Here is a 12,265-nt window from a genome sequence, read left to right as displayed (position 1 = left end):
AACTATTTCTAAGTCCTCAGACAAAAGCTTTTTCTTTAATGAGTGTTGGTACTCAGAGGCATGTTATGTATAAACTGATCTTCAGTCCAGTTAGTAGTCTTTGCAACTTTACTTTCAAGTCAACTCTCCCTTTTTTATTGCTCTTCATTGTACTCTAGACTTTCCTTAAACTTCCTTAACCTTTGTATTCCATAGTCTTTTGTATTTCTCATTGTTTTTAATTACAGTTCTGATAGGAGGCAAACTGGTGTGTAGTGATATCAGCAACTCACTCACTTTTATCATTCTGTTTAGTTATGTTTAACTTTGGTTCTAAGGTAACACATATTCTTGCTTGCTTGCTTTTTTTTTTTTTTTTTTTTTTTTTGAAGATTCAGAAATATCACTTTCTCCCTGAAGCCACTGCTGCATTACTTGTATTGCTTTTTATTTTTGCCTCTATAACTTATTACAACAGTCATCCCAGTAATGATTTACTTGTGGGTTGTTTGCTCACTTAGTTCTGTTGCTGAGTGAGCAACTAAACCCACAAATTACAATCATTATCTGAAAAGTTAAAATTCTTCATAATAAAACTTCTGATATATTGGTCTACTCTGTTTGTGTAGTTGTTCATTATACTCATCAGTCATTTGACCCTTAATATACTCCTACTCTCATTTTTGTTTTTTAAGCACTCAAATTCATCCATCAAAACTGGCAAATTTATGTTTAATAGCTTGACTCTTTGCTTTGAAAACACAGGCATCTCCTGTGGTTGTGTCCCATTACAGTTGGGCCCATATACAGTGGCGGACAAAAAAACTGCATCACTTGTGAATTTTGCATTGTGGATTGCAGAAATGTTCAGAATGCATTTGTTAGATGAGATATATATCTCTGTGATTGAAATCCAATAAAAAGACTTTACCTGTTTTACCTAATCACCATAAATTTCTTCCCAAAGGGTAAAATGCATAATTAATGGAAATGCAATCAAATCTTGTTAATACAAAGTTCAAGGGACCTAAATTTTCATGTAAAAGTGTCAACATTTTACCTTTTTTTTTTTTGTGTGTGTGTGTATATTCTTATATCTAAGAATAATAATATCAGAAATAAATTAATTTAAATTAATAAAATAAACAATACAGTGATTTTATTTTATTTGTAATATAAACTAAGAAAAAGGCAATTAATGGAAATGAAACTTGTAATGAAAATGGAAATTGTACAGTATATATTTTGATATATACAATATTTTAGTATCACAGTAAAAAGAATTACAATCTTAATATAAAAGGAGATATACACACCATTAACTTTTTAATAAATTAATCTCTGCTTCGGTCCGGACCTTTTCAACCCTACTTTTAACCCTAACTTGAAAGTTGCCCTTCCCCTGAAAAAAACTAATTTCCATAATTTCTACTCAATTTACAAAATTGAAAAATAAAGCAAAGAACTAAAAATAATTTACTCTTGCATTTTATCATGATATCCATAATTTACCAACTGCATTTATAATATGCATTAATTAGTATCATTAATTTGGAAAAAATTCTGGGGACATCATTCATACAGTGACAGAATGGAGCAGTAGTTGTGAATTCTGGTTATCTCTACTAAAAAGTCTGCGATTTTTAATCGTTCCTCTAGATATGTGGACAAAGTGTGTATTCAAATTTTTTAAATTTTGAAGTTGGTTTTCGTTCTTGTGAATAATGAATGTAGTTGCTTTTTTACTTCAGATGAAAGCAATGCCAGCTGATCAAAGCAAGAAGCATTATTTTCAAGACTATCGGGACACAGATCTGGTATGTTCCCTTGTATTTTAAAGTCAGTAATAGGAATTAGGTTTGCATTTTGTGATTTATGCTAATGTAGTTTTAGAACATGTAAATGAAGTAAATAATTTTAAAATATGGGTTATTGCATTTCATAATGACACCCAATTTTCCCATTACACTGTTATGACATGCATTAATTATTATTGTGTGGTTGGATGAGTTCTATGCATATGTGACACTTATTGGTACACGAAATCAAGCCCAGCTATGTGCATTTAAGTTTTTTAGGACTGGTTATGGTACTGGGGAGTAACACCATGAAAATTAGTGCAACACATTGTGAGATTGAATCCATGTGCTGCCGGTGGGGTGGGGGAGAAAGCATGACCTATTGTTAATTTTACGAGTATGTTCATTGTAATAAAGTAGTTACAATTAAACTTAACTCTTCTGGCAACAGTGACTGTCCAAAATATAAACAAAACTTTATTTTTATAAAATAAAGACATATTATATTGTCTTGGTGAACATAATTATTTTTTCTCTCTATAATTTTATTTTGTTTATTTTGCAATTTTTTTTAGACTTTGAAAGTACTAATTTCAGTGAAGACAAGATAGTTTCAGTATGCATCATTCCATACCTCAAATCATCAAGTTAAGATAGTTGCAATTATTATTTTGTTAACATTTATTTGGTAAAAACTTTCCAGATTCATCCCACCCCCTTTTTTTTTTATTTGGTAGAAAGATCTGTATCCAAAGTTTTACCAATTCTGATTTCTAAAAGTTGACATTGACATACTTTCTAAAAGTATGTCATTGTTGTTGTATATGGTAGTAAGCAATGCAAAGTTTTAAAGTATGTATTAATTCCAGTGGTTGGAAAATTGCAGTTCTTAGTACAACAATACCCACTTTATCCACATAACATTGTAAATGATTTAATTTGTCTTAGGATAACAAATATTATTACTTAACCCGTTAACAGTTACATCATGTTTTAGAAAAACAGTCAGGTGAGCATCTGGTCTGTCCCCAAAACTGGAAATGTATAGCCTGGGTATTTATATAACAATGTTTTGTATAAGTTTTTTCCCTGCGTCAGCATTTATATTGACAGTACAATACATCATAATGGTAATAATGATGTATTGTTCACTATTTAAACTTAGATAGTGAACAAGCAAGTAATGCATTTCGTGATGCAAAATAAAGTTCTGTGACTTATTTATATTCCAGGGCTTATCTAGACAAAGTAACCTTCTTCACATTCTGTGACTTATATAGACATAGCAACACACAGATCATCAGTTTATCTGCAGTCAGGTTGAATTAGTGTGTGTTGAATAGGTGTTTTATGTATTTCTTTGCATTTTAAAATGAGTGATTTTACTGGGCAATGAATTTGCATAAAATTTTGTTACAAGTGAGAAAAAATGCAATGGAAACCTGTGAAATGTTAAAAACAGCTTTCAGGGAAGATGCTGTGTATCTTGTGAAGTCTTTTCAGTGGTTATTATTACTATTATTAACCATATGGTGCAAGGAAGCCTGAGGCTTATGCTTCACCAGCCAAAAAAAAAAATTTCCCCGAGTGATTTTAGTGAATTTATTTAATTAGTGAAAAAAATCACAAATTAGTGATTTTATTTCTAAACTTACTAAACCTTTGTTTTTTTTTAGATTTCAGAACGGCGTTTTTGATAAGTTAGAAAATCCAAACAAATAGGATGTCTGAACTACATCCCCCCCCGGTACCAATTAGCTTTGGATTCACTCTACTCGGGAATTAGGTCTCACTGCTTCAACAGTGAATACTATTTTAAAGGACAGTGCATGTATAAAAGAACATGTCAAAGGATCAACACGTTTAAGATCAACAGTGATCACAAAACAGTGTTCTGGTGCTATATCGAAGATGGAAAAGCTATTAATAATATGGATGGAAAATCAGATTCAGAAGCAAGTGCCCCTAAGTCCAATGGCCATTCAAGCAAAAGCAAGAAGTATTTAAGTGAAGATATTAAGGATAAGTACGGCAAACCCCAAACCATGTTCGTGGCAAGCAATGGGTGGTTTAATTGGTTCAATTAAACCACCTTTAATTGGTTCAATTAAACCAGAGCAATTAAACCACAAATTGGTTTAATTGCTCTGGTTTCCAAAACATTAACGTGTGCAGTGAAGCCGCTAATGCCGATTCTGCAGCTGCAGAGAAATTTTGTTATGATTTGTAAAAACCCCCTTCTAAATCTCTACAGCCCTCAACTTCCGCAGCAGCATGCTTATCAGTTGGAGAGTTAATTCTGGCAACGATGCTTGAAAGGTAAAACTTGCTGACCTTATGCCTGTCTCTTCTCTCTCTTTGTAATTTTTAACACTTTTGTAAGTTTTTCTGCACACGAGATAAAAAAAAAATTGAATAAATAATTCTATTTACATGTTCATCGAACATTTCTTTTTTGCTTCGATCAAATTCAGTGCGCATAGTTGTGAGTGCTGCATGAGCATTTAGGGAAACTCAGACTTATGTAGAGTCCACGGAACACAACCCTTATGTAAGTCTGGGAGTGGCTGTATTGACATTACACATGAACAGAAATTTATTCCATATATATATATATATGCTCATTGATTTAGTTTTTTGATTTGTGTAGAGGTGGGGCACAACTCTGATTTTGAAATTAAGGAAATAAAGGATCCAAGCATTTGAGTATCAGTTAAATTTTTTTGTAAAAAAAAAAAAAAAAAAAAAAAAATGTATATTTTGTCTGCTTATACCAAAAAAACTTTAAATTTTAATTAATTTTAAATCTTTTTATTTCAGGAAGCATTTATTCAAGCATGCGTAACATTTTTAAATCGTAGATGTCCTCAGATCATGGGTGGCAGTGTCAAAGAAGAAAATTTGCCTAAAAGTGCCCAGCTCCCTCCTGAGACCCTTGCAATAATGCTAACTTTACTTCAAGGTTATGCTGGGTAAGTTCCTGAAGATTGATAATTATCATAAACATTTATTTATGTTAACCTGATTGTAATTCATTTTACAGTTGAACCTCTTAAACCTTACAAATTTAAACTGGTTCCTTTCCAGTATTGGGATTTTCAGATGGTCACTAAGTCCATGAAAAAAGTATTTCATTTCAGTACTGCAACTTATTGTACATAGTAATACTGTGCATGTTTACCTTTTTGTAAAAAGATAAAGGTAGCTTACAATACACGAAAAGTAAAGTAAATGTACAGTTATCCCCTGGCAACCCAAAGGTTGCAGGTTTGAATCCCCTCCCCAGTAAAATGCAAAAACCTTGGGAGGTGCATTATGGCCACAGAAACTGATGTACTAACCAAAAAAAAAACAAAAACAAACAGTTATTCCTCCCCCAGATCTTATATACATTATGTTTTGAAAGGGGAAAACCAAAATGTTTCACAGTTGCTTTACTGAAGTTCATATTCCAAGTGTCTGATATTAGAACCCTTTTCACAGTATATAGACTCATGCATCCATTTTGAAAGGTTACTGTCTTAGGGCTACTTAATTTTCTTCTAGTTGACATACGAACAAATCCAATAGATTAAAATTGCAGTATTGATATTGTTTCCAAACAACAGTCAAAATGTTCTAAGAACTTTCAACTTTCAGTGATCTTATGTGGTTCAGAAGGATAAAGGTTTGGATAAAATAGTGGATCCCTTGACGTAGATGGTTGCTATACTTCTTTGTGTATATCAGGTTGAAGGCATAAAACATCCCTTTTGATTCACCCACACATCGAGTTTTGATGAACAGGTAGTGCAGCATATGCACGGGGCCCATTTCTTGTCCTAGTCACCTACTTTACACCAAAAGTACAAGTAGGCTTCTTTATGACTTGAGTTAAGGGACGCTTTCTTGAAGCTAACACCTGACTTCACATACGTAGCAGCAGTCATCTGGAATATTCACACAATTACATGCATATTAATCATGCATGACACAAATACTGTTTGTTTTTGATAACAGAAAAAGTAGATTCCTACTTTTTGTGTTATCAAAAGATATCTGAAAGCAATCAGACAAATGTGCCCAGAGTAAGATTAAGTTCAGGTTGAAGTTGTTTGCTGTTGGAATGAATAAGGGAAGGTGATAGTAGAGATTTCTTATAGATCAAATGATTGGAAGTATAACAAAAATCTCTTTAGGTAACATTGATCAGCCAGGCAAGTGAGATTGCCCCATTACAAGTGATTTCAGTCTACCTCTTATAGAATTAGAAATCATGTTAAGATACTTATAGAATTAGAAATAGTTATATAAATATGGCATGTAGAAAGTTTTTTTTTTGAGCCACCCTGGTTCTTCATTTCATTATCATGAAAGACCCAGTAACAAGTAGTAACCATCATAATATGAATAGTGTCCAAAGAGATTTCTGTACTCAAAGGAAAAGCAGGGGACTATAGTACATTGCATTATTTCGTGGGTTCTGTTAACTGTATATTATTGGATAAGAGCCCATAGTGGGAGGTATTCAAGAGCTTTATCATATAAGTCTCAAATATATTCAATTTCAGTGGAAAAGTTCTGCAAAAGGAAGATACCATAGTGGACAAGTGAGTTAACGGTTTAATTGAGCAAAATAAAAAAAAAAAATGGGACAGTCACAGAATATCATGGGACACCAATTTATATAAAGATTACAAGTGTATACTTAACAAAACCACTGATGGTCTAAGAAGAGCAAAAGCTGAATGTAAGAAATCACTAGTAAAGATGTGATGAAAATGGAGATAAGTTCTTCTCGTACTTGAATACAGAATAGAAAAGCGAGTAAGTCAGATAGGCTCCTTACTTGATTGAAATGTAAGGATCATATAAAGAAGTGGCAGAGTTGAATAGCCACTTTGCATTGACCTATACAGTTAATGTTCAATGTTCGGTTATCTTCATCCTGTGAAGATTTGACTGTTGCAAAAGTTGCTGAGGGAAGCTATAGCCCCAGGAATGAATGAATGATATACATTCTCTTATGCTAAAAAAAAAAAAAAAAAAAAGCTTCATATGAACGCTTTAATGAAATCATTATTGGACCCTGGGCCAATTCCCACTGAATGAAGAAGCACCAGTGTCTCTTTCCAGTCCAAAAGATGTAATGGGCAACTATAGATAAGTCTGTTTGACTTTAGTGAAAGAACATGAAGTCTTTGGGATCATCTCAGTAGGAATAGTATCCTTAATGGATTAGACTGAGTTCATGAAGGAGAAGTCTTGCTTACCAATGTAGTGTGCCATACCTATCTTCTAAACAGGTCATCTCACTTTTAATGACATCTGGTAACTCCTACCATTGTTTGGCACATAATGGCCTTTAGCTGCTGTTGCGCCATAAAACCCCCAACAACTTCTAAACAGCTTCTCTCTCTCTCTCTCTCTCTCTCTCTCTCTCTCTCTATATATATATATATATATATATATATATATTTGCTCTACCGTGGAATAATATTCCTACATATGGAATAGTGCCCCCAGAACCTCTCTCAAGCTTGTAGTCTATATACAAAAGAGGGTCAGGTTAATAATTGATCTGTCTCTTACAAAATTTCTCCACTCTGTCTCATAGACATTAAATTTCTGCTGCATGCCTTTTCTGTAGATACTGTAGATATTTCCATGGGCATTGTTCTTCTAAATTGTCTGTAATTCCCCAACACTTTCCAGATTAATCTGAACACATGCTGAAACCAGTCAGCATCCATTCACTGTCCAACTAAAACCTGTAGAACCAGCTTTTCCTCTTGTTGTTTTATCCCTTCTGTATATTTTATTTTTTTTTTTTTTTGTGTTTTCTTAGGTCCCTGATGGTATTATTATTGGATTGATTTACTTTTTCTAATAATATTCTATAGACATTATGGGTGTATTGCATGATTGCTTGCAACCCTGCATTGACCCATAAATATTAATTATTAGTTATTGTCTTTTTAACTTTCTTCTTTCCTTTTTTATCACTAATATAATTATATATATATATATATTATTATTTTTTTTTTTCCTCCTCTGGTAAAACTTTCTTTCTTGCTATAGATTCTAATACCTTTTGCATTTGGGGCTTTTATATATGGGATGTTGAGAATCATAGTAGTGTAAGTTAGTCTATTCTGAGTTTTGAGAACAAGGTGCATCATATTTTAATTCATAAAAAACTCAAATTTAATTTACTGAATTGTGGTACACTTGGAGGTTAAAAAAACTTTAAAAATTTACATGAGCTTGACAATTTTTGTTAATATTCGATTTTTTGGTTTGCTTTGTTAATATAATTGACTTATACATTACGTTTTTAAGTAGTTTACCTATTTTAAAATGGTAAATTTGGAGGTGACTGTGCTATCAGAACTATGATTTCATACAGAAGAAATTATATTTTTTCCCTGTAAAAAGTACACCATAACAAAATTTTAAAAATCTTGAGTGATAGGTACATTGGGAATTTTTTGTCAAAATAGTTAAGATTGTCTTAGTTGCATGCAGAATGATCATAAAAAAGCTGAGACAAACATAATGAATATAATTATAATGTAAAAGATGGTTGCAAAATTAAAAAAAAAAATTATAGTTACCTTTTGTTGATGTTTTCATTTTTGGTTAAAAACAGGCAATTAAAAAGTCATCATCACTAATTCAATAATCATAAAACACTGTCACCACAAACAAACTACTGTTTAGGCTTCATCTTCTTCCTCGTAGTCAGATAAGAGACTTAGATCATCGGATTCTTTTGAGCTTCTAATGCCTTTAAAGAAGGCATGGTGAACTGGAGGGATGTATTTGAGAAGGTATAGCATGCCTTTTTTTCTTTAGCAAGTTCAGCACTCTAGGGCTATCATACAACTTTCCTTGTTCAGTACTTTTTTAAGCTCTTAGGTCGACCCTCCTTATTGGATTTGGTATTCAGTTTGCTGAAAGGGATGCCTTCATTCAATGTACACTTGTAGAAAATCATGAATGGGTTTTCCTTTTCATAATGGAGCTGTTGTATCTTGAACCAGTTTATATTTTCACCTTAAGTTCTTCTTCTGTTTTGTTATGCATTTTTTTTTCAAGATCTTCTGTTTTCATCTTGTTCCATCTTTACTACCATAAACCTGCTGTGTCTTCTAGCAGACTTCACAGTATCATACCATCCATCTAGAACACAGATAATCTTGTTTTTTCCAACTTTCTCAATCAGCACAAAATGTCTGAGTCATTTGGAAGGTAAGAGTGGCCAGAAACCATGAATTTGTGGTCTATGATTTCAACTGAACTTCCTTGAGTCGGTTTCATTAACGATAAGGAAACCTTGATGTTTCGATTTTGGCCAATGTATGTGTCACTGTATATTATCAGGTGCTTTTTGTTTTTTTATTCAACTTAATATGCTTAGTCAGGCAAGAAGCAATCTCTTATGTGAACCTCTGGATGTAATGGTCTCATCCCAAATGTACATGTAGCCAAGCTTATTTACAATGCCATGCAAACCAAAATTATAGCAGTACATATTCCACCTATAGTAGGCCTGAGAAAGTTAATTTTGGAAATGGCAGGGCTTTTTGTAAATCTGTCATGATTGCATAGATGTCAGAATTTCCTTGGCCCTTCTCCCCCATCAGCATTTAGTTGACCTCTTGCTTTCTCTGCTTTTGCCAAATGAATAACGTCTCTCCAAATCACCTTTTTTTATTCATCCTTTTCTACATAAATTGACTTTTTATACTTGTCACAGGCCTTGCAAGTGTCCTTTTGAAGAATGTGAAAATGTAAATTAAATTCTGTGTTGAAGACATGTCAGTAGTAATACTCTTTAAGAGGTTCAGTCTCTTTTTGCTTACACAATTCACAATAAAGCACCTACATTTTTCTTACATTCAAGTCAGGGCTAAGGATTGTTTTTTCAGGTGTAATGACTTTGAAATGCTGGGAAAATATTAATGTGATTCTTAAGTAACTGTTTTTGTTCATTAGTTTTTTTTTTTTTTTTTTTTTTGTGCTGCTACCTGTTTACCCCTTAAATTTTCTCCTGCAGAGTCCCCTTTCCTTCCTTACTTTTTCTAAAGCTGTTGTCACCCTTTCATCAGATACAACAAAATTGTCAAGAAAGAATTTTTTACATACACTTACTACAACAATACAAACTTGAAACATAACCTCCATAATGCAAGCTGCTTAGGTACAGAATGGTGTAAGTCAGACTTACTTCACTATGAATCTAAATCTTTTGCTCATATTGTTAACTATTCAAAACAATGGATGATATCTCTTGGTCAGAACTGTAACTTTGACTTTCTTCGCTGTCAAACTGTACAGTGGACACCTAGAGAAGGCAGGAAATATGAACAGCTCTTATTTTAAAAAAAATACTTACTGCTACCACTATGATTCCCAACACCCCATATATATAAAACTTCTGGATCAGGAGCTAGCTGAAAGGATTGGAGACAAAGTAGTCAGAAATGGATTATTAGGATGGATGGACCAGTGTAGCAAGCAATGTCCCTCAAGGATTTGTATTGGGGTCACTTCTGCTTCTGATCTTCCTTAATAAGTAATGACAGTGATAGGGGAGTTGTCAAAGTTTTTTGATAATTTAAAGGTTGCAGTAGTGGTTAACCACCAGACCTAGATATGTTACTTTAAAATGACTTGCATTGGTTGCAGAATCTGAAAAATGACAACTGAAGTTTAATGCTTATAAATGACCCAGGGAACAGAAATTCAGAAGGGGGGGGGGGAGAATTTAAAAGTTATTCAGGACAAAAAGAGAGGCTAGAGTTATAGTAAAGCAGATGTGTGAAATTTACCGTGCACTGTAAATGGGCAGCTAGAAAGGCACACGGTGTCTGTCTAGCTGCCTGTTTATGGTTATGATATTCAGGCTGGAAATCTTGGCAACTAGACATATTAGGGGATGATTTGATGGAAGTACAGTCGGACCTCTATATAACAAAATCGATTATTCCCTTGAAAAAATTCGTTATACAGAAATTTAGTTATAAAGAAATATGACCTTTTCAACAATGAAAAATATTGTAAATTCTGAAATATAGTAAAAGATGGGAAAGAAGTGGGAATGAATAAATTTTCTAACATTTTAAAACAATTTATTAATGCGAACATATTAAGAAATGACTAGACAATTTATTAGTACACTTTTAAGAATTATGTCATAAAATATTTGGTTATTTTTTGTTGTACACTGGATTCTACTGTACACCATTCATAAAAATGTTTGCATTTGTTTAAACTTTAAACACTAAGATATATTTTCTGTTACATTTTCTTCCCACTGAAGGCATCGATGCAAAGTTTCAAATGCTGCTAACATTTGTTTAATATTGCACTCATTTTCATCCAACTCATCGTCAATATTTTCACTAGTTCTTTAAATACTCTCCAAAATGTTGGAGTCACTGGAATATTCAGCTACTATGACATCATTATCAACTCCTAAAAATTTGTCAAGAACAATTTCTCCACTGATCAAATCTCGCTTGGAACTCTTCCCAAGATTGCTCAATGTCTTCTAGTAGTTCATCCCTCTTATCTCTGTTAATTAGCATTTTAGCAAAACTTGCTTTTGCGAAACAATTCATAATCGTTGTTTCCATCACATCTTGACTCCACACTTTCACCAACTCTGATATGCACATCCACAAATCTATAACAGAATCTACAGGTTGGTTGGTTTCTATTGTCAGTATAATTTTTTTCAGTATGTGCCTTTGGTAGTGCATTTTCAAATTCTTGATAATGCCTTGGTCCATTTGCTGCAGTTAAGACGAATTATTCAGAAGGAAGAAAACAAGCTTCACACTTGTAAGTTTCAAAATTACCGAGTGAAGGTGGGCAGAGCAGTTGTCGACAATCAACGTGAACGTGATTTTTCTGTTTTCTTTCATTATCTTTCTATCGAAATTTAAAATCCACTGCTCAAAAATTTTGCTTGTCATTCAAGATTTTTTGTTGCAATTGTAGTCTAACTCTAATGACATTACTACTTTGAAACATCGGGGTTGTTTACTTTTGCCTATTACCAAAATCTTCAGTTTTTCATTACGTCATATTTAAACCAAGAGTGTAATTCTCTCCTTTATACCACCTAAACATTTATCATCTTTAAAAGTCAGTGTCTTGTTCGGCAAACATTTAAAAAATAGACTTGTTTCACCAACGTTGAATATGTCTTTGGGCTCGTAGTTCTCCATAATTTTTTTTCAAAATTGTTTCTTTTCAATTGGTACAGTCTTCTTCAATTACAACCCCACTTTCACCAGAAATAAATTTTTCAAGTAAGCCATGGTGCTCGTTAAATTTGTCCAGCCAACCAGAACTGGCTTGGAATGTTTTGTGCCCCAGAAAAGATGTCTACTCCATAGCCTTTTCTTTTATTAATAGCCCTGATATCGGCATGTTTTGGTCTGGAAACAACTTCATCCACTTAAAAACCGCTTCATCTACATCTTCATACATGC

The 12,265-nt window shown here is 33.1% G+C and overlaps 1 protein-coding gene across 6 annotated transcripts in view; it reads left to right on the top strand.

Moving 5' to 3' along the window:
- The window catches only part of Not1 (CCR4-NOT transcription complex subunit 1), a 710,948-nt gene that overhangs the window by 238,289 nt on the left and 460,394 nt on the right, over window positions 1-12,265 (top strand). For all 6 annotated transcript variants that reach the window (XM_090381951.1, XM_090381950.1, XM_090381952.1 and 3 more), the window contains 2 exons: window positions 1,731-1,796; window positions 4,599-4,750. In XM_090381951.1, coding sequence (XP_090238077.1) covers window positions 1,731-1,796; window positions 4,599-4,750 — 218 coding nt within the window. The remainder of the gene's footprint in view (window positions 1-1,730; window positions 1,797-4,598; window positions 4,751-12,265) is intronic.

Source organism: Mastigoproctus giganteus, chromosome 9 (assembly GCF_048544385.1).
Source record: "Mastigoproctus giganteus isolate SK-2022 chromosome 9, ASM4854438v1, whole genome shotgun sequence".
NCBI lineage: Eukaryota > Metazoa > Arthropoda > Arachnida > Uropygi > Thelyphonidae > Mastigoproctus > Mastigoproctus giganteus.
This window is presented reverse-complemented; position numbering and strand designations above follow the sequence as displayed.